Raw genomic sequence first — 22,730 nt, forward strand, 5'->3', positions numbered from 1 at the left:
TGGTCTGGTTTCTAGTGAAGGAGACTTTGGTGGCAAAGACGTCAAAGTTGACTCCACCTTGTAGGGTGTTTACAATCTACATCCAACCAAAACCAAGTGGAACATTCCAAAACGTTTCTAGTTTTCTAATATCTAAATGTGCTTTGTGTGCACTTAAAATGCAACAATGAGAAACAAAGTGTGATCATCTCGAATGTTGTCATCATCCACGAGCGCGAGAACGTCGCATGTCGTCGTATGTACGTCACGAGTTCTCGCGACATTTTCAACAGTCACGTTTCGCACGTCGCCAGGGTGCGACGAAGCTTAATAATTCGTTTGGTGAATTTATGTGTTCATAATAGAAAATATCGAACACTTTAAGGAATCCATCCGTGGTAAGTGTCATGACCACCAGCGTGTTCATGGACAATAAATGTTTTCACATACATGTGTTTTCTTCTAAGATGTGATGTTTTTGTTGTTGCCTGCTAGCTCGTGCGTCTGCTGGCTATCTACATTCCAGATTGTTTACATTGGTGAGATGATCTGTTAGTTTTTATCAATGACATCACTGGATTGCTTATTATTTAAACACTGTTATTGATGAAGTGCATGTTAAACCCATTTACTTTGAAGTCTGCTGAGTACTTTATACAGTCATTCAACAATCAGTTACGTGCCATTCATTGAAAGTGTGCATGAGTGTTTATGCATAATATCATGTTGTATCTAATGTATCGAACTAGTCCTAACTAGATCAATTGATATCTTGGTTTACAGGTCTGGCTGGGACATTTAAACATAATCCATCCAACCACCCCAACTCGCCATGGAGGGTATGTCAATAATTGTGTCAAAGCTTGACCATAGATGCTTTTATGGCTGTTTTAATGTTTGTGCATATTAAAGCCCATATTAAAGTACAGTTGGTATTCCATGCTCCACTTCAGGCTGTCAGATGTCCTGTTCATTTTATGCATGCAAGAGGACCTACAATAGTCCAGAGGCACTGAATAGTCATCTGCAGGACCATCAAAAGAACACTGCCCAGTCGCTTCCTGGTAAAACATAATTTCCTTAAACGATTTAAACATTGCCTGGTATAACGTAGACTAGTGCAGATTAATTAAATGTTATTTGATTTGTACAGTGATGATTTTAATCTTTGTTTTATTTGTTGTTTCCAAAGGACATCTTGCTAAAATTAGTGTCTAATGCATTCTCCTTTTTTCTTTAGGGAAAACTTTTCTGTGCTCTTCAATAGGATGTGATGGTTCCTTCAGCAACATGCAGCAGCTCATGGAACATATGAGGCACCACCACAAGCCAAATTATTATTTCCTGTGAGTTTATTTTGCTTTCTTTCTTAAAGGAGGTTACATTGTTGTTACATGGAAGTATTGCATGCCATCATTTCAGTATCAAATAAAACAGCTAACTTTCTTCAGGACATCTTTGGGACAGTTTGCAATTTCACATAGTCCACATCCACACTAATACGTTTCTGACTGAAAATTCAGTTTTCTGTTTTCTAATGTCATTATTTTCCATAGTATCTGGTACTTTAGAGTTATTTTTTCTAAAGTAGGGATGTCCCATGGTTGTCGACAAAATGTATTAGTGTGGACGTGGTCATAGAGATCTCGCTATCTGGAACCGTCTACCCCTTTTTTATTTTATTTTTTATTTTTATTTTTTCTCCCCTTTTCTCCCCAATTTGGCATGCCCAATTCCCAATGCGCTCTACGTCCTCGTGGTGGCGTAGTGACTCGCCTCAATCCGGGTGGTGGAGGACGAATATCAGTTTCCTCTGTGTCTGAGACCGTCAATCCGTGCACCTTATCATGTAGCTTGTTGAGCGCGTTACTGCGGAGACATAGCGTGTGTGGAGGCTCACGCTATTCTCCGCGGCATCCATGCACAACTCACCACGCGCCCCACCAAGAGCGAGAACCACATTATAACGACCACGAGATTAACCCAATGTGACACTACCAACCCTAGCAACTGAGCCAATTGATTGCTTAGGAAGCCTGACTGGAGTCACTTAGCATGTCCTGGATTTGAACTTGCAACTCCAGGTGTGGTAGTCAGCATCTTTACTCGCTGAGCTACCCAGGCCCCCTCATCTCCCCCTTTAAGGAACTGACTCAGACCACATATCTTTAAAAATCAGCTTAAAATTCAGTTCCATTTTAGTAACCCATTAACAGATTTCCCTTGTCAATTTATTTTATTAGTTCAATATTAGTAACATTTTGACACTCCAAAAATCACATATAGGCATCGTAAAAGTAATCCAATGATTAAAAAGACTCCAGTGTTTTAATCCATGTCTTCAGAAGTGATATGATAGGTCTGGGTGAGAAACAGATCAATATTTAAGTATTTAAGTTAGTTTTTTTGTTAGAAATTCTTCTCCCTGCCCAGTAGGGGGTTATGTGCAGTTAGAATGTGAAGCACCAAAAACACAAAAAGAAAAAAGTTAAAGTGGAGATTGATTGAGCAGATAGGAGTATTTATAGTAAAAGTCTTAAATATTGATCTGTTTCTCACCCACACATATCATATCGCTTCTGAAGACATGGATTTAACCACTGGAGTTTTATGGATTACTTTTATGCAGACTTATGTCATTTAGGAGCTTCAAAATGTTGGCACCCATTCACTTGCATTTTATAGACCAAAAGGGCAGAGAAAATCTTCTAACAATCATCATTTGAGTTCAGCAGATGAAAGAAAGTCATGCACATCTAGGATGGCATGAGGGTGAGTATATGATTAGAGAATTTTCATTTTTGGGTGAAATATCCCTTTAAGTGCAAAAACAACCTTCAATCTTTTTCTGTCCTTTAGGTGCGAAAGCTGCAAGGCCAAACTGCGTTCTTACCGTACCCTTCTCAAACACCTGCAAACCTGTGCTAAGGTTGCCAAGAACAAAGCTGCAAAGATAGAGACTGGAATGGCACCTGATGCAGATCCCACTGGTGTTCCACTCATAACTGGTGACATGGAGCAATCTGGATCATTCTTAGACACACATGGATCAGAGGAGATGGAGTCTAAGCCCTCTCTGTCCCCATATCCAACCCAGCAGTCTCCAGCAAACAATGTTTTCATGAACGCCACATCCGTTGGCCCTGCAACTCTGCCCCTTGCCACTCTAGAACCTGCCTTAACCCCAAATCTTCCCTATCAGCCAGAATCGCCCTACAGTCCTTATCCACCCGCTCTGTCTCCTGTTAACCCAGCCTTCCTGCCAGATCCAGGCCTACAGCAGCAGCAGCGGTCTCCCAGGTCTGGTCCTCCAAGTCTGCCCTCTTCACCGACACTGCCATCATCTCCAGGGTCAAATGCAGTCTGGAGGAAGAACCAAGGTGAATAGATCTTATCTTATAGAGCTTTCCTCTGTGAGGAAAGCTGAGTTACAACAGGTATCATTGATTATAATGTTCCTTAAATGGATAGTTCACCCAAATATTGAAATTCTGTCTTTATTCAATCACCCTCATATTATTCAAAACCCATATGACTTTTTTTTTCTCTGTGGAAAACAAAAGGAGGTATTGATCAGAATGTCTAAGCTTCTCTGTTACCATTCCCTTCCATTATAATTTTTTTTCCATACAATGAAAGTGATAAGATACAGAGAGGCTTGCACATTCTGCTAGATAACTACTTTTGTGTTCCACGCAAGAGAGAAAGAAAGTCATACCTATTTGGAACGACATGAGGGTGAGTACATGATGACAGAACTTTCATTTTGGGGTAAACTGTCCTTTAAAGCAACTGTTCACCCAAAAATGAAAATTCTCTCATTTACTTACCCACATGCCATTCTGGATGTGTATGACTTTCATTCTTTCTTCTGTTGAATACAAATGAAAATTTTTAGAAGAATATCTCAGCATTGTAGGTCCATTCGATGCAAGTGAATAGTGGCTAGACCTTTGAAGGTCCAAAAAACACATTAAGGCAGCATAAAAGTAATCCCTAAGTCTCAAGTGGTTAAAGTCCCAGTGAATTGCATTGAAAAGCACATCTTACTTTACACTGTTGACGTATTTCGTACTTAAACATGAAGTTGGGGCGGGACTTGTTGAACGACTCGTGCCATTTTTAAAAATAGCCAGTAAGCGCAGCCACAGCCTTTGAAGTGCCCTACGAAGGAATCATCAGCGCAGGTGAGAACACATCCATGTGCGTGCAGCAAGCAGATTAATGGGGCGAATGCCTTCTCATTGTAAAACGCATTTGATTTTATTTGAACATTTGATTGAAGTTTCTCTAGCGTAGTTTGACGTCATTACTGTGCCTTGGTCTTTCTAGCCGGAAGAGCGAGACTGCAGAATTTAAATGCTTATATCTTCTGAAAATGAATTTTTTCAACCTTTAGGAGTACACTAGCATATAGATGACCCTAAAGCTAATAGATATGGAATAAAAGCACCAAAACTTCTTTAAATACATGTCTTCTGAAGCGATATAATAGGTGTGGTTGAAAAGTAGATCAATATTTAAGTCCTTTTTTTTTTTTTACTATAAATCTCCTCCAATGACCAGCCCTGACCAGTAGTAGGCGATATGCACGAAAAATGTGAATCACCAAAAAACAAAAGATGAAGATGTGGAAGTGAAATTGAAAGTGGACATTCATAGTAAAAAAGGACTTACTGTAAGTATTGATCTATTTCTTCCCATCACCTATCATATCGCTCCAGAAGACTTGGATTTAACCACTGGAGTTGTATGGATTACTTTTATGCTGCCATTATTTGCTTTTTGGAGCTGCAAAGTTCTGGCCACCATTCACTTGCATTGAATGGACCGACAGAGCTGAGATATTCTTCTTTGTTTGTGTTCTGCAGAAGAAAGAATGTAACACACATCTGGGATGGCATAAGGGTGACTAAATGATGAGAGAATTTTCATTTTTGGGTGAACTATTCCTTTTAAATCACCCTACATTGTAGAGCCTGTTCACCTGTGTATTTCCCAGTTTGCTCAACTGATCTCACCTGCTCATCAACAGGTGTGAGTCCTTTTGAAAGTGAAATTTTAAGTTAATTTGGCCATGGCCGCTTTGAGTGAACTGTGTTTTGTCGTGTTGCACTATCCTGCCAGACCCGCCCGGGCCCCTTTTGCACAGATGGAACTCTCCAAGCAGTCAGAGTTTAAGTAGAGATGAAGTCCAGGTGAGGCACAGAGAATCCACACACACATTGCTTCAGGGAAAAATCAGACCTTCCCTCAAATTATGCTTTAGGTGCTAATCCCCCTTCCCTTCCCTCCTCTAACCGGGCTCAGTGTCTTCCCTGAGTGTGCCATTTAGTTGTACCATGCAGCTGTGCAAACTCAGTCACTCCCATACAATCCTAAATGCATACATTCGGGTCCTGCACTAACAAATGAGATAAACACATCAGAGAGTTTGTTTTTAGGGACAAGATTACTTTTTTTACCATCAGCATTTGCTAAATTTAGGTGGTCATTTCTGGTAAGAGATGGTGCTGTATCCTCGTTGATCATATGTGGATAGGTTGACAGTGCTTATATCAGCGCCTTTGTGCGCATGTTCATCTGCCTAAACTGGGTCAGTTTTGATGTTTAATTGCATATGCTCTTCTTTCTGTGAATAATACATTGCTCTTGGGTGTGTGAGAAATTTCAGCTCAAGTCAGTCATGAATTTATCTGCTACTTGCTGGTAAAGGGTTCTGTTTTCGCGATATGTTGTTCTCTGCGTTTATTTGTTTGTGTGTTCTCTCTGTTTATTTCATCTCAATGAATTATTATCCCGAATATGAGTTGAGCTGATAATCTTTGAGTTCATTTTCATTTTAATGACTCATCCTTAAATTAAATCTGTCAGGTCAGTCTTTCAACTTCCGCATCCTATGGGAACACACCAGAGGCCGATACAGTTGCCTACAGTGTGGCCACTGTACCCCAGACCGGGGGGAGATGACGGCACACATCAACCTGCACAAGAACTCAGGGTGCAATGTGAATAATGATACTGGTATGGCTACCTCACAGTTTGATCACTTATTTATAAACCACAGAATTGATTAAAGCCCTTTCAGTTTTTGTTATTTTGTGGAGTAGAGAAAGTTCTACATTAGCAGTTTAAAGAAGTAAATACACATTAGCTATGGTGTATCACTGTCTTCATTTTCATGCTTCTCGGCATGCTGAGTTTGGTGATTTAATGTGCATTTCATTCTGTATATTGGGTCTTTCTGCTCACTTAAACTAAATCTTCTGTGCATTTTTACAGATCCAGAGGTTGGCACCAGTTCCTTAATGGCTAAGACTTCACTACACTCGGACAACTCAACGTATACACAGCTTTAACATGAAATGAGATGCTAAACTTACAGATTGACAAAGTTTGTTGTAGCTTGCGATTCAGAGAGAAACTTAAATATGTTCATTTCACTGGCCTCCTAGCATCTCTATGGTCTGGAACTGTCCAGTAATCACTGTTCAAACAGAAGTAGGGAAAAAAGTGCTGCATATACTATGTGTTTGTGGGTCAACTATTCTCAAACCCAGACAATATGTCTTGCTTGTCTTTCAACAAATAATGTGGAATTGTATATAATATCAGTATTTATTCGGTCTTTGTTTTAATCTTTTTGGAGCAGGTTGTAGACATTTGTAATCCCAGATAGCACACGTACATTTCAGAGATGACTGTTTAAGAGCGTTTCATCTGGAAAGCATTATGTTATAATCAACATTTGCTAAACATCTTAAAAAGATCAGATTTACAAACATTCTAAATCATAAATGTCTCAAAGATATCTGCTGAATGTCTTATTGACATCCAAGAGGAAACGTCTTATAGACATTATTGCAGATGAGCAAACAACCTATCTATCCTATCTATCTATCTATCTATCTATCTACTATATATATATATATATATATACAGATTGTAAACACACATCAAAAAGACTTCTGGGTGATGTATGTGTGCTATCAGGTTTTTTTTATTTTTTATTTTTTTCATTATAAATAGCCTATAGAAATCTTGGCCAACTGTTATTGTATCAAAAAGAAAACTGATGAATATGTGAAATGGTGCCAAACTATTTGTATTAAGACCAATAGTTTCTGTAGTGTCTGCCAGCTATAAATAAAACCTGTTTTTTTAATTGTGATGTGCATGTTTTCATTTTAATGTCTTTAATTATTTTCTGTGGTGGGATTTTATCCCACAAGTATTTCATAGTCTACAAATGTTTCATTTTAAAGTGTAATGGAGTGAAATTGGTCTTGTAACAATACTTGTAGAACCGCTATAGGGAAAAATCTGACAGAAGACCTCTCCGTAAAATGTACAGTAATGGGTGGAGAAACTTAAGTGATTTGCGTGGTATTTAAACTGATAAAAGATGTTGGAAAGAAACACGTGGAAGATATGAGCTATTCTGCTTTTATTTTATAAACTGTCCGTGTCGCGGCCATTTGTTCAAACGCTTCAGTTTCTTCCTTCACACTCCTTCAGTGTAACAGCGAGGATGCACGTTCAATCTACTTCAACGTTTCTGTAAATAAACGGAACAACCGAAACAGGCAACAATGGAAAACATGGTAATAAGCCTTTAATAACACTGACAGTAGGCTAATATAGGAAAATATGCATAATTTTTTATAATTAATAAAGCATTTATCTTTAATAGTCGCCAGGCCAACGTTTCTATGATGACTGCCAAGGGTGCTAACTTAGCCAGCTATACCCTGCGCGTGTGCCAGCGATGCTTAAAGCAGGAAACCCGCGCAATTACATCAGTGTTTTATGTAAATATCAGGTGTGACGACGATGTGTTTACAGAAATCTGTATGGCCTTTTATAAATACCAGGCTTTGAGATACAGGACAGATAGACTCTTGAGTTCCAGCACATAATTGGTGTCCAGCTAGCTAGTGTCTCAAAACCTAGAGTGCTGCCTACCTAGGCAGTAGTTGTGAGCACGTTTGCCTGCGCCCACCATGGCCCCAAACATGCCGTCTCTGTAGACTGCTGTTTAGGCTTTGAAGCAGCCAACTATCTCAGATATTCTTCCCATTTCATGGGAGGATGAAAGTGTGATGTTGGGTTGTATAATTCAATAGCCAAGCTTAGATTCCAAACATTGAGTGAGAGAATGCAAGTGCCCTCGTGAAGGATGTTAAGTTAACTGTGTGACCCTGGAAGTGAATCAGTAAATTATTAAAGAAAGTTTAACAAGGGAGTAGAGGTGTTCTCAAGCAAAATAATGCTTTATGACTTTAAAGTTTGATAATAGCACAGCCTGATGTGGCTACACACTCTCCAGTCATATTTGTTGACATTGTGCTTCAAGTTTTGATGCACTTCTTATTTTAGTTTTGTATTATTCATGCGCTGGGGAAAATGCTTTAGGCCCTTGTTTGCACATAGGATCATTCATCATTGGCAAGGAGTATATTGACCATGGAGCTAACACATACAAGTCTATCAGGAGTTTTGTTTCCATACCAAGAATAGCTGTAAACAATAAACCATCACACACATGACAGATACCTGACATGTAATAAAACCAAAGCGAGTTTGATTTCTTGCAGAAATAAACTGTAAAACTGACAAGAAGTTGGCCACGGTCTCCAAACAAAACATTTCACTGAATAGAGGTCACAGTACAGCTTATGACTGATCAAATCTGATGTTGTAGTCATAGCTTGTCCACAACTGACAGACTAATGGATGACTGTTGTTGCAGTGCACTGTGCAGGTGAAACTGGAGCTGGGGCACAGAGCCCAGTTAAGGAAGAAGGTCACCAACGAGGGCTTCACACATGACTGGATGGTGTTTGTTCGAGGCCCAGAGACATGTGACATCCAGCACTTTGTGGAGAGAGTTGTCTTCCGCCTTCACGACAGCTTCCCAAAACCTAAAAGAGGCAGGTTATATTTTGGGCGAACCTAGTAACAATGTAACATGGTACTTGCTGTCATGTAGGTTTAAGTCCCTTCCGATTTGAATTAAAGGATAGCGTTTTGTTAGGACTTTGTACCAATGAAAACACTTTAAGGGGATTTGCACCCATCTTATTCTGCTGTGAATGATATTTCCAATATTGTATTTTATCTATCCAAACGATTAACATTTTAATGCCCTAAGCCCAAACTAATATAGTTTCTGTAGTTACAGCATGTTAAGATCTGAAGACCTTAAAATGCCAGTAATTGTATAGTAATTATGCCACTAGAAATAAATTATTAAAAGGGGATGGTAAAGGTGTAGGTCTGTAATTTCTTCAGTTAAAGGGATAGTTCACCCAAAAAATGGAAATTCTTTCATCATTTACTCACCCTCATGCCATTCCAGATATGTATGACTTTCTTCTTTCTTCTCTGTAGGTCCATACAATGCAAGTGAATGGTGACCAGAACTTTGAAGCTCCAAAAAGCATATAAAGGCAGCATAAAAGTGATCCATAAGACTCCAGTGGTTTAATCCATGTCTTCTGAAGCGATCCAATCAGTTTTGGGTGAGAACAGACCAAAATGTAGTTCCTTTTTCACTATAAATCTTGACATCAGTAGTCTTTTTCAGGGTTCCCGCAGATCCTTAAAAACTCTTAAATATCTTAAATGATACAACAAAAGTCTTAATTTTTATTTAAAGAGGTCTTAAATTTGGGGGCGGAAATACAGGTATTGTGATATGACCTAATGTGATTATCATACTTCAAAAGAATGCGATTCAATTAAATAAATTCATGCGCTGCATCCTTCAAAGTGAAAACGCGGCACTGTTGTATTTTCTCCAATCACACGGGGGCTTGTGAGTATATGCAGGAAGGAAAGACTAAAAACATTTAATATAGGCTACCAATTTTAAAAACTATTGGCAGACTAACTGGCTTTCTTTCAACACATTATCGAATTAGCACAATCCAATATCGGTCGACCTCTAATTTGTATTTATTTATATAATGGTACATAAACCAGTATTAATGTGATATATATGTGGGAAACATGTTTAAACGAGTATTTTAAACTTGCATATATCCTACCGTTTTACTGATGAGCAATGTAAAGGCCATGTTGAATGTGTGCCCCTGCCTGTTTAAATAAGAGTCTGTGATACATGATTTATTTTGAGATTGTGTGTTTTTTTTTTTGGGATGGGGATACAGTATTCATTTTATTTGTTCAGGTCTTGAAATTTTATTAAAACTCTGCAGCAACCCTGCTTTTTGGAGATCATGATTTCAAGCTCAGGTACATTTCCTAGCGCCATCTAGCGCTCTGCCCATTCGTCAAGCACTAGGAAGTGTAATCGAGCTTGAAATCATGATTGTGCCTAAATATTGTGCAATGGCAAGATGTACAGTGAAAAAGGAGATACATTTTGGTCTGTTCCCACCCAATACCAATTGGATCACTTCTGAAGACATGGATTTAACCACTGGAGTTGGATGGATTACTTTTATTCTGCCTTTATGTGATTTTTGGTGCTTCAAAGTTTTGGTCACCATTCTTTTGCATTTTTGGCTGAGAAAAAAACATGCAGGTTAAGTTAATTGGAGACCCTAAATTGCCCATAGGTGTGAGTGTGAATGTGTAGGACTGTGTGTGTTGCCCTGTGATGGACTGGCCACCTGTCCAGGGTATTTCCCTGCCTTTGGCCCAAGACAGCTGGGATAGGCTCCAGCACTACCCGTGACCCTGCATAGGACAAGCGGCTATAGTAATGGATGGATATTTCTTGACACTGAACTTTCTCCAATCCTAATTTACTATGCAGACAACTATAGAAAGCCATTTGTAGGTTGATTTTCCTGAAAAGTGTAAAGACTGTGGCTCTTTAAAAACATTGCTCTGTTTGTTTGAATGGTCCGACATGGCTCAAACAATGATATAGGGTTAGGGTTAGAGCCTGTTTCTCTAAACAATGAAGGATGGGGGTCATATTGTTTAGGAAATTCTGGGGCAGAAATACCAGTGATTAAATAGTAATTATACTATTAATAATTGTAGCCTGTGTGATACCGGTATGTAGCTTATCCATGTAGATAACATATTTTAGTTTAATGCCACTGTTTCAGTGTAGACTTTATATGCTGTGCTATACTTTTTGCCTTGTGTCTGTTTGCAAATGTAGTCCATGAAATGCTTTTTTTCTCCCATGCAGTTTGTAAAGAGCCTCCATATAAAGTTGAAGAGTCAGGCTATGCTGGCTTCCTCATGCCCATAGAGGTTTACTTCAAAAACAAGGTAAGAACATCTCTGAGCCACATATCCACACCAGTATCTGCATTTTTACGTCTTTGACACGAATAACTGGTATTTCAGGCAAAACACATGAAAAGAATGGCCAGACTGCTCTGCTTTTGCATGATTTTTTTAGACGTGTGTGAGGAAAATGCCCTTGCACTGATATTTTAGGGAGGAGTTTGTAAACTGTAGTCAGTATCGGAAAAATGTTGCGATGAAGAGTTTTGCAATTCGGTATAGGTTAAAGGTCATGTTAAAAACAGGAGTGTGTGCATGAGGGGGCTAACAGATTTTACCGACACACAAACAGAATTTATATGCAGCTGTTGCACTACAGACCTTAGTAGGGGCACAAGTGGTAAGAGTATAAGAATTTACAGTATATTGCACTTTAAGACATTGTTCTGTGTCTAATCGTTGTCATTTTGTGTTTTTACTTATCTAGAATGCTTAGTTGAATGCCTAGTTGAATATTTGTGGTGTTGCCATTTTCTGTCTTCTTTTCTCAAATGTAATTTACCAAAGACTGTACTGTGACCTTACTATACGGTAAATGTTTCACACACTGCTCATGTTTTTATAGATGTGGTGTGGGTTTTGATTTGGCCATTCATACTTTTGTCACCGGAATAGATTTTTGAGACTTTTTTTACACAGGGTTCCCACAGTCATAGAAAACCTGAAAATATCAATGAATTTTAAAATTAGTATTTCAAAGTCTTAAAATTGAAAGTCATAGAAATGGCTAGTGAATATAAATTTCTAGTTAAATATCCCATTGCTCTTTGTGAGTGCCATTTCTATAAAAGGATTTAAAAAACAATTGAGAAGTCATGGAAAAATGTGTTGCTCAAAAGGTGTGGGAACCCTGTTTACCTCGATTTTACATCTAAAATGCCTGAACATGCTTATCTCTTCTATCACAGGAGGAACCTAAAAAGGTGTGCTTTAATTATGACCTTTTCTTGAACCTGGAAGGCAACCCACCAGTCAATCATCTGCGGTGCGAGAAGCTCACATTTAACAACCCCACACATGAGTTTCGACGTAAACTGGTCAAGGCTGGTGGGGTGAGCGTGACTGTTTGTCTTTGCTTTGCGTGTATGTCTGTAATCAGCTCTTTCAAACATACAGTCTCTCACACTCTCTCTTTTCTTTCTGTTGGGGTGTTATTCCCTTCTCAGATTATAGTTGTTCCTGAGGGAGCAGAGATGATGCCAAAACCCAGTCCAGATTATCCAATGCTGCCAACTATTCCACTATCTGCCTTCTCTGACCCCAAGAAGATCAAGTCCTCCCTTGCAGTAAAGGTTATTTTTTTTCTCCAAAAGTTCTTCCACTATGGTGGCACCACAATTTCCTCTAGAAAAGCTTCTCACCTAACAGTTTTTTCATATTTATTTCAAAAGATATTTGATTGTTCACAAAAAAAATAAAAAAAGATGTCAGACAGTTTAGCCTCATTCACTTTCATTGTATGGAAAAAAAAGATGCAATGAAAGTGAATGTTGAATTTGACTAACATTCTGCCAAACATCTCCTGTTGTATTTCAAAAGAAAGAAAGTCATACAGGTTTGTAACAACATGAGGATTTGTAAATGATGACAGATTTTTTTTTTTTTTTTTTTTTGGTGAACTATCCCTTTAAGTTCTTAAAAGTAATTCATTAGCTATAGGCATCTTTACACAGCTAATTTAAACCTGCTATGTGCCTGCTTAGCCCCTAGTATCAAAGGTAGTTCTGATGCTGCTTTGGTTCTGTGTAAATCAAATGCAGCCAATCAGAGCAGCCTTAAACTTTGTTGTTGTCATGATAGAGCATATATTTCATATTTAAAAGTATAACTTCATATTTCCATTCATTTTACATTACATTTTACATTTACATACATTAATCTTATAACTTAATTGATGCATTTGTAACTGCTGTGTAAATGCATTTATGCCTACTGTTTAGCAGCATTAAACAGTCTGTGTAAACACAGCTAAATGCCACTTCAGATGCGGCTTCTGCAACATCTTACTGAAAGGCTTGATACTGCGAAGTTCTTCAATTGAAAATACAGGATATAAGCAAAACTGCTATGTTTATGTTTGCCCAGATTGTTTATGAGCTGTAAATGGGTTGTGTATTTTAGCATCTGTGTCATCCTTTGGATTATGTAAGACTGAATGAAGACTCTACAGATATCTCTTTGGTATGCAGCTAAAGAGCTCTGGAGACATGCCTGTGGCTTCATTGTGTCATTTAAATATTCAAGATGGATGAAGGCAATTAAATATATCATCTTATTCTTTTAAATGAATCACTCCTTTTCAAGTTGACATATTGAAATCTGTCCTGCAATCTCATTAAAATGATTTAATAAATCCTTATTCAGTAATTACAAATGAATGGAAATTAATTGATATATAAAGGTGTGGAAACCTGATGAAACTTTTTCAGATGTATTGCAGTGGTGTGAGATACATATATATTTTTTAAATCGCATTAACATATACTGTCATTAAAAAGATGACTTTTCAAGGATGTTTTTGTATTAAATGGATGATTTATTGCTTTGATTGTTTTTTTTTTTTAGGGGGGAAGGGGTCCAGAAATGTAGCCTAGAGCAGGGGTTTTCAACCTGGTGTCTTACATTTCAATCTAACATTACTCCAGCACAAGAAAGATACACTGTCAACTTAATAAAAAGTAATTATTTCCCAGATAATATTTTAACAATTTTATTTCAGCTTCAGTGTAATATAAAAGCCAATTATTTAATTTTGCAAACAAAAACTCTTCACCATATCATGTTTACTAGATTTATCACACAGGGGGTCCCTCGCAAGGGCATCATCAAATTTAGTTGTCCTTTGCGCCAAAAAGTTTGAAAACCCCTGGCCTAGAGAACTACAGAAACAAAGAAAAAACTTGAATGTTTGGTTGATAGAGGACTGTGCATTGTCAAAAATCATTCTTTTAAAAATCTACCAATATTTGTTTGTAGGAAGCCAGTAAAGATGGAGGAAGTGGGAGCATCAAAGGGCTCAAAGCCCATAAGGCAACCAAAGAGCATCGAGAGCGCACACGAAAGGACTCAGAGAGCAAGGCCACGTCCAAAGAGAGCGACCGTGAGAGCAGCAAGTCCAACCGAGACCAAACTCAATCCTCTGTTTCAAAGAAAGCCCCAGAGGGCAGAGGAAAAGATGAGGGGAAAACTGTGCCCAAAGCAGCCTTCAAAGAGCCTAAACTAACAGTCAGAGAGTCCAAGATGGATGGGATGTCTCCAAAAGTTGGAGGAGCAGTAACGGGCGGAGGGGGTCAGATGGACACTCGAACCCCAAGCAAGCGGCCCGCATCCGCCACCGAGTCTCCGAAGCTAAGCACCAAGAAACAGAAGAGGGTGGGCTCAGAGGGCATGAAGGCACCTGTCAGTGGGGTCTACAACAGCAATTCCCCCCGTATCACCTCAACAACACCCTCCAATAACCCAGAGAAGAAAACTTCTAAAGATAAAGGCCACTGGCCCAAGATGAAACCAGAGGCGCAAGAAGTGAAAAGGCAGCCAGACTCTGATGAGTCCAACTCTGAGGATGAAGCCTCTTCAAAATCTGAGGTATATGTAGACTGTAGTCCCATTAGCAAAACATGGCTTTGAATATACAGTATGAGTGAATCTCACAAAACCTGTCAAGAACTTGTCTGAAATAAGAAATTATATTTTGTCTTATTAATAGGACCATTAAAAGTTTTTGCATTGCGTCATACTTTTAATGACAATTAAGCACATTTTCCTCCCAAAGTTTAATTACCTTAATACGAAATATATTATTGCATTGTAAAGTATTATATTTATAAATGGTAGTATTTTTACTGCCTTTAATTGATGCTTATTTAAATGTTTAAAAAATGATAGTGTTACATTAGATTTTTACTATAATACTAACAGTAACAAGAATGTATGCCATGAATCGCCATTGAGAATAATAGGAATTACAAAAAACTCAACAGTAAAACGTACAGGCGCATTATGGTAATTTAATGGGAAAATGTGCTTAATTATCTTGAAAATAAGGCAAAAAGGCTTCATTGTCTTAATGCAAAATATTGTTTCTTATTTTATATTTCTTTTGATTTTGGGATGAAATGTGACCTGGACTTGTTTTCATGAAATTACATAAATGTTGGTGGAATAATGCTGCTTCACGTGCTATCAAAATTACTGTAAAATTCATCCATATACATTTATGTAAACAGTATCAGTAATCATTTGGTGCATATTTGAAAATTTGCTAGAGAAATTAGCATGTATTTGATCAAAATACCATTTATTCAAATGACATGTATTACGGTGTCAAAATAAGAGTTCCCAAGAAATTTGCGAGAATTAACCTGGCGCCCTAAATGTTTCCTATTATTGGTAAGATAATTCCGATAGCATGTGAAGGCAGCATAAAGCTCAAGGGTGCTATTTGTTTTTGAGTAATCAAGGTGTTCTCTATATTTGAAGCAGTCGGCTCCGTCCAGTCCATCTAGTTCCAGCTCCAGTTCCAGCTCTGACTCTGACTTTGAGCCCTCCCAGAAACAAGGCCAAGGTATTTAAGGAGTTTAAACATAAACTGTGAATTGTATGCTCAATAGTTTCTCGCATCATTAATTTTGGGGATTACTGTAATAACTGTGTCCAGGGACGCTCCGTACTATGGTAGAGGATATGCACTCTGAAGGATCTGATGATGACAGCAGCTCAGAGGTTGAGATGCCCATAAAGACAACTCCACCCAACCAGGACTCTCGGTCTGTGCCATACACTTATAACTATAATAAAAATGTTTACTAAAATTATTAGATTATTAAAAAAAAAAAAGGACCAATTTTTTGTGAACCGACACTATGTTGTTCAAGAGGTGATCTTTTGATGGTCTGTGATTTCATTGAAAAGTTTGCAGATTTGTTTGCGCTGTGTACATCATATGGCATCCTCAACTCTGTCTTCCTGGTTGCCTCATTAGATTTTACAAAGGAGAACATTTGCAGTGAAAATCAAATGTCAGTGCAGACTGCAGACAAAAAATATTTTGTCCATACTGTTTGTAAGGAATACTGTGCACATTAATACACAACATTAAAGGGGTAGTTCACCCCCAAATAAAACTTCTGTCATCATTCACCCTCGTGTTGTTCGAAACACATGTGACTTTTTTTTCTTCCATGAAACACAAAAGGGTAAATGTTAGGGATTGACAGACTCAGTCACCTTTGACTTTCATTGCATCTCTTTTCATACATTGAAAGTAAATGGTGACTAAGGCTGTCAGTCCCTGACATTCTGCTACACATCTCTTTTTGTGTTCCACTGAAGAAAGCAAGTCATATGGGTTTGGAACAACATGAGGGTGAGTTAATGAAAACAGAATTTTCATTTTTGGGTAGAATACATTTAATGTTACTCTTTTAATTTTCAAAAATGTTTTAGCACCACCACAGTTATTTAGCACCTTACATTTGACTTTTTCTGTTTTCAGATTAAGCATGGACAGTGAGAGTGATGGCAATGAGGAGTCTCGTCCTCCCAGCCAGCAAGCCCCTTCACCTCCACCCAAACTCAGCTCAGCAAACCTCAAGGTAAGTGACATGTGACTACAATGTCAAAATGTTTAAACCTGGGCACCATGTCAGGGCTCTTCAACTACTTTCTTGTGGGGGCCAGATTATCCAGATGAAAACTTGGCGGGGGCCAATTTTTTTTTTCAGTATTCATCTTAGTTAGCACTTTCATCGCAAGTAACATGTTACTTAAAAAAACACACTTAATACTGTGCATTTATTCATATTAAAATAGTCACAGTGTATACTCTATATTGAATTATATATTTTTTTAGGTGTGGCCATAAATTCCTACATAAGATCTGGCTGAAAAACAAACATGACTTATACTCTTAACTAACAAATAATTTGAGAAAAATAAATAAAAACAAAAACAAACCAAACATGATCATTTTAACATTTTAGGGCTATTGTTTACAAATTATGAATCTAGATCTGCTAAAGCCCTCTCAACCCACAAATGAAAACAATGGTCATACTGTATATAACTGCGCATTTTCTTTGAATGTTCGGTTTTCATCAACGATTTCTCTTTTGTTTACTAAGATGTGCATACAGTATATGTGCTGACAACATTTCTGTCACAACCACGGTGATCATTTTTTTCATCTATAGATTTGACCGCACACATCTAAGCAATTTATATTTATACGATCAAATGCTCACCTAAATTGTGCAATCCATGTTTAGCAAAGCAGTGTAACTAAACTATCGCCAGAAAAGTTTAAACATGCGCTCCAGTCTGTACAACTGATGAGGCTGAATGTTGTTGCACGTGCCATTGAACATTGTTAAACTCACCGCTGGTTGCTGAGGCTCGAACCTACAAATGCTGAGTTTTGCATAGAAAGCGCTCTGGTATTTCAGATGGTGAGGCAGTTTTATCAAAAATCAGTCGGAAGGCCAGACAAAGATGATTGGCGGACCAGATTTGTTCTGCGGGCCACCAGTTGACTAGCCCTGCACTATGTTTATTTTATTATCAATTTTAAAGATCAGATTGTATCATTTGTCAGATGTTAGGGAAAAAGAGCCCAGATTCTTGCACCCGTGAGAAGATGCTGAAGAGGGGATACGACAAGGTAGGAAGGGTAAATAACTGAATCATTCTCATTAGTAGCAGAAATATGGATTTTATTGTACATCTAGCTGCAATAGAGGTTCTTAATGAATGATCTCATTCCAGGCTTATACAGAGGAGCTTGTTGATCTTCACCGCAGGCTGATGGCTCTGAGAGAGAGGAATATTTTACAGCAGGTATATACAAGATAATGTGTTTTCTGTGTTCATGTGTGGCTCATGACACCTAAGGTGTGACTGCTGTTGCTCACTTATTGATTGACATATACATTTGTGTTTGTATGTCTTTTAGATTGTAAACCTCATAGAAAAGACTGGCCATTTCAATATCACCAATACAACCTTTGACTTTGACCTGTTTTCCTTGGATGAGTCAACAGTACGTAAACTTCAGAGCTACCTGGAAGCCACGTCTACATGACACAATGATAGGTCTTCGTCAGTCAGTGAGAGAAAGGCTTCCAAACTTACTGGGGGCTGAGGGAAAGATACTGAAAGCAACATATAAATGCACAGGAAACAAAACAAATAAAAAAACTTTATACTGTAATGGAAAAAGCAAACAAAAGGACCAGGGACATAAAGGGGTGGTATTCAGGGTTTATTGAATATAAAAACAGCACTGCTTATTGCACTAAACTTAAAGAAACAAACTGTTGGCACAATACTGTCCAAAATGGGAAAGATCTCGCCATTGGCACCATGGATGGGATACCTTATTACACGTAGGTACATTTGAAGACTGGTTTTGCACCAAAGCTATAACACCGGTGTAATGGATCCCTTGCCCGTGCCTGGAAGGGCCTTTTTATGCAAGGGCAATGACTAGAAGACTGTGTCCCTTCACTAAACTGTTATTCCTCTGCTCTATGTATGTAAACCACTCAGCACAGTGTGGTTCCGTGGAAGAAGCCCAACAAGATCAAACGTCATTGGCATACTGTTTGTGTCTGCATAGCCTTGTAGCCCCATGTGTTGGAATAAGTACATACTCTCAAGCTTTTGGTGATAGATGCTCCCACAGATCAACTAATGGGGAAAAACTATATGCCTTTGTAGTGCCTTTTTTTAAATATCATGTTAATTATAGGGATGTCCCGATACTGATACTGGTATCAGAATTGGGACCGATTCTGCGCTCGTGTACTTGTACTCATGTTCAAAAAAATGCTCCGATACCAGAAACCGATACCAACTGACGTATGAATGTCATTACATAAACATTCAACACAAATTAAAATCATGCTATGTCCTAGTGAGATTACTTAATTGCAAAAGCTGCAATTTAATGAGATAAATATATAGTTTGCATGTGGTGCGCACTTCAAATGTGAATGCTTGTGAATGTGTTGAGCAGGTGTTGTGCTAACATAAAGACACAAAGTGCTTATCCCTTTTAGTGCTCCTTAGCTCATACACAGGAAATGCCATCATGAGCGTCGCACACACTGTTTATAACAGATGACAGCGAGCAGAGTGCTAATTCACTTTGTAGCACGAGGCACATACAGACTACATATTTATTCAATTAAATAGCTGCCTTTCGCAGTATAATAATCACTTTGAGTCACAAAGTGACCAGCTTTTCTGAATTGAGAAGCTACTATCATAACAACACAAAAATACTTCAAAATAAAAGCTCCACCAAAATAAAAGCTCAATTTAAAGGGAAAAAAGTATGACAGAAATAGATCACTACTGTATATTTATGTAATACTCACTTTAATACTACTACTACAACTACTAATAATAATAAATCAAAAGTAATTGTATTATATTTAATCTGTGATGCAGCACTTCATTTTACGAAAATAAATCCAATGTTGTATTTTGGATTGTGCTGTGAGGTTCTGTAGTAAAGCATTTAATTTGATAAAAAATATTACAATATTATGTTGAAAATTAATTGTTATACTTTCATTTGATTACATTTTTAATTTATTAATTTATTTAAACACCATTTTGATGATAAAATTGAAATAAACTGTTGATATGGAATTCGGAAAAAAAAAAGGTATCGGGACATCCCTAGTTAATCATAATTGTTAGTGAGTCTCTCAACATGGAAATGCCTGAAATTGACATTTGAAGCCCTTTTCAACACCTGTCCAGAGAGAACACGAGAGATCCGTTTTGCATGTATGATCTTAGAAAGGTCTTAAGCATTCTCATTTGTTTCTTGATGGTCAGCAACAATTTGTTAAGCATTTAAGGTTCTAGTTTATTTAAGTAACTGCACTTTTTTCTGGTCACTTCAGTGCTTTGTAATTATCTGATATCTATATTTATGATTATTTTCTCTCTCTTTTTTTACATAATATTGACTTGCAAAAATGTACAGATTTTTGTCAATGTTTTTAAATGCATCTATTGAAGTCATATTGATGATTTAGTCACTTGAGAGAATATGCACACAGAATGAAGGGGGAAGTTTTTGTCTGTTTTCCAATTGTGCAATTGGGGGAAAAAAGTCTTCTCTGTCAACCTGAAGTATTATATACAAGTGAAACGTTTATTTGTGTCAGATACATATTGTCTGATGGCGTTGCTTTTAAAAAAGCATAACTGCTTGACACGTTATTCTTTATTGTCGGTTGCCAGTTTACCTTTTTGATTCTAAGTAATGTATGGTTATAAAGTAAACAATGTTTTCAGCGAAACATTTGTGGCAGGTGAATGTTACATCAGGGGTAAATTGCATTGAACAGGATTTGTGTATCATAAACCCATATAATTAATCAATAATTTCATAAATCAGACATTAATGAGCATATGAGCTGGCATAGCTGATAATTGACTATTGCAAATACTGAAGATTCATTATAAAATCATGCAGCGTGAAGCTCTCGAAATACAAACTCAAGTCTCTTTGCTGTCATTGATTCTACCATTAGAAGAAGTAGCATATCAATATTGAATGTTAAAAACAGAATGGTTAAGTTTACAGTATTTATGTAATTCATATTTTACATTATAGACCATACAGTGTAGGTTTGTATACTAAGAATTTGTGTTACCATTAAAGCTCATTCACGATATAGTTTACATCAGTATGTGTGTGTATAGATGGGTGCCCATGCCTTTTTACATATACAGTATGTACCCTGCAGTATAGGCTAGTAACACCTGTGATATCAAGCAGAAGAGTTATGCAGTTACAAACTTTGGGGTCATCACAAGTTGTGTAATATCAAACAAATAGCTTAGGTTGGTCATCACATCTATACGTGTGTAAATGCATGAGTTACACATATTCAGGCACGGCTGATTAAAAGCAGGATTCGAGGTCTTTTATTTTGAAGTTTAAGGACTGTTAATGAATCAACTGGATAAGTGCACGTGAATAATTTTACTTGCATTTTCAGCAGATTCGTTCAATTTGAATTGCCAAGGAGCCAAGAAAAGACGTTTTACACATCATAAAACATTTTTTGGTATCATTATTAACCCGCTTTTTGTGATCGATGTCTCTTCCAATGAGTTTGACACAGTTTAAGAGCGATTTTATCATGGTTTCACAGGGTAACATCTGGTTGACATTGGTTTGAATGGGAACTGGCGATTACACTTGTCAGAGCAGTAAATCGCATGTGGAAGTCTTCTATTTGCAACACTAAAGCATCATATGCTTATATGTGTAAACAATTGGCCTATATTCTTAAATTACTGTTATTTATAGGAAGAAAAACAACAATAGCTTGATAAAGTTGATACAACTATTATTACTGTTCACATAGAAGGTCTGTTGTTGTAGGGGTAGTGTGTTTGCTAATCATGCATACAGACCTGGGTACAATTCCCTGTGAATATCTGCATTTTTATTTAAATTGTTATAATAGCATCTTTTACTTTTCAAAGGTTCTGTGCATGACAGTATTGTATGTTTATGACTACCCGTGACATTGCCAAAAGATGATCTTTCAGAACAGAGCAATATTTTTGGTGGAGAACAAGAACAAAGGACAAATTTACCAGTGGGTATGAATAAATGGTACTCTGAGAAATTTCTTCAGAAACATGATGATTTTGTTTGTTTGGAAATCTTAAGATTTTCAATCTTAAATCTTAAAATTGTTTGACAATTTTAAAAAGCCTGTAAGTTTAGACAGTGTAGTTCACGATTTTCTTCCTCTTATTCAACCATTCTCAGAAAATTCAGTAGAGTATACTGTAATTACTGGCTGTTAGATTCAGTAGCAATTTTGATTAATCTTTTTAAAACAATATAATAAATTGTGTCTGTGTCTGTGATTTACAAAATTGTTTTCAGTAGACCTGTTAAAAATACGCTATAATCTGCAGCAAAGCTTCAAATTTGCCCTAATTGATCGGGATCTGAACCCGTGTGGCTTTGTTTACTGCCAGTGTGATTTATCACTGGACCAATATCCAACCTATAATTACTATTTAATGGCCGGAGAAAGTTTCTCAAACTATTAGCTCACCAAGCCATTATTCATTATAATGAAATAAAAGCAATTGAAATTATATTATTGACACATATAAGCATATGATGCTTTAGTGTTGCAAATAAAAGACTTCCACATGCGATTTACTGCTCTGACAAGTGTAATCGCCAGTTCCCATTCAAACCAATGTCAACCAGATGTTACCCTGTGAAACCATGATAAAATCGCTCTTAAACTGTGTCAAATTCATTGGAACAGACATCGATCATACAAAGCGGGTTAATAATGATACCAAACAAATTTTATGATGTGTAAAACGTCTTTTCTTGGCTCCTTGGCAATTCATATTAAACGAATCTGCTGAAAATGTAAGTAAATATATTCACGTGCACGCGCACAGCTCCAGTTAAC

General features: G+C 37.4%; 2 protein-coding genes across 11 annotated transcripts; both read left to right on the forward strand.

Annotated features, from left to right (window-relative positions):
- The first annotated feature begins 244 nt into the window (after positions 1-244).
- LOC127441312 (zinc finger protein 414-like) lies at positions 245-6,862 on the forward strand. 4 transcript variants are annotated; one of them, XR_007897295.1, is made up of 9 exons: positions 251-377; positions 475-518; positions 763-818; positions 933-1,043; positions 1,220-1,325; positions 2,839-3,359; positions 5,107-5,177; positions 5,854-6,003; positions 6,262-6,862. XR_007897295.1 is itself a non-coding variant. In XM_051698564.1 (8 exons), the coding sequence occupies exons 3-8, from the start codon at positions 812-814 to the stop codon at positions 6,336-6,338; spliced, it is 972 nt and encodes a 323-aa protein (XP_051554524.1). In that variant the 5' UTR covers positions 254-377; positions 475-518; positions 763-811; the 3' UTR covers positions 6,339-6,862. The 4 variants fall into 4 exon arrangements, 2 of the variants coding, with proteins under 2 accessions (XP_051554525.1, XP_051554524.1); XR_007897296.1 differs by lacking the exon at positions 6,262-6,862 and having other exon boundaries at positions 245-377; positions 4,546-5,177; positions 5,854-5,931; XM_051698564.1 differs by lacking the exon at positions 5,107-5,177 and having other exon boundaries at positions 254-377.
- A 611-nt stretch (positions 6,863-7,473) lies between these two features.
- LOC127441302 (protein ENL-like) lies at positions 7,474-20,480 on the forward strand. 7 transcript variants are annotated; one of them, XM_051698535.1, is made up of 12 exons: positions 7,474-7,583; positions 8,732-8,912; positions 11,153-11,235; positions 12,162-12,305; positions 12,420-12,545; positions 14,230-14,838; positions 15,733-15,817; positions 15,911-16,019; positions 16,748-16,847; positions 17,846-17,920; positions 18,016-18,087; positions 18,203-20,480. In XM_051698535.1, the coding sequence occupies exons 1-12, from the start codon at positions 7,572-7,574 to the stop codon at positions 18,329-18,331; spliced, it is 1,725 nt and encodes a 574-aa protein (XP_051554495.1). In that variant the 5' UTR covers positions 7,474-7,571; the 3' UTR covers positions 18,332-20,480. The 7 variants fall into 7 exon arrangements, with proteins under 7 accessions (XP_051554495.1, XP_051554498.1, XP_051554496.1 ...); XM_051698538.1 differs by having other exon boundaries at positions 17,846-17,911; XM_051698536.1 differs by having other exon boundaries at positions 15,736-15,817.
- Positions 20,481-22,730: the final 2,250 nt, after the last annotated feature.

Source organism: Myxocyprinus asiaticus, chromosome 5 (assembly GCF_019703515.2).
Source record: "Myxocyprinus asiaticus isolate MX2 ecotype Aquarium Trade chromosome 5, UBuf_Myxa_2, whole genome shotgun sequence".
Taxonomy (NCBI): Eukaryota; Metazoa; Chordata; class Actinopteri; order Cypriniformes; family Catostomidae; genus Myxocyprinus; species Myxocyprinus asiaticus.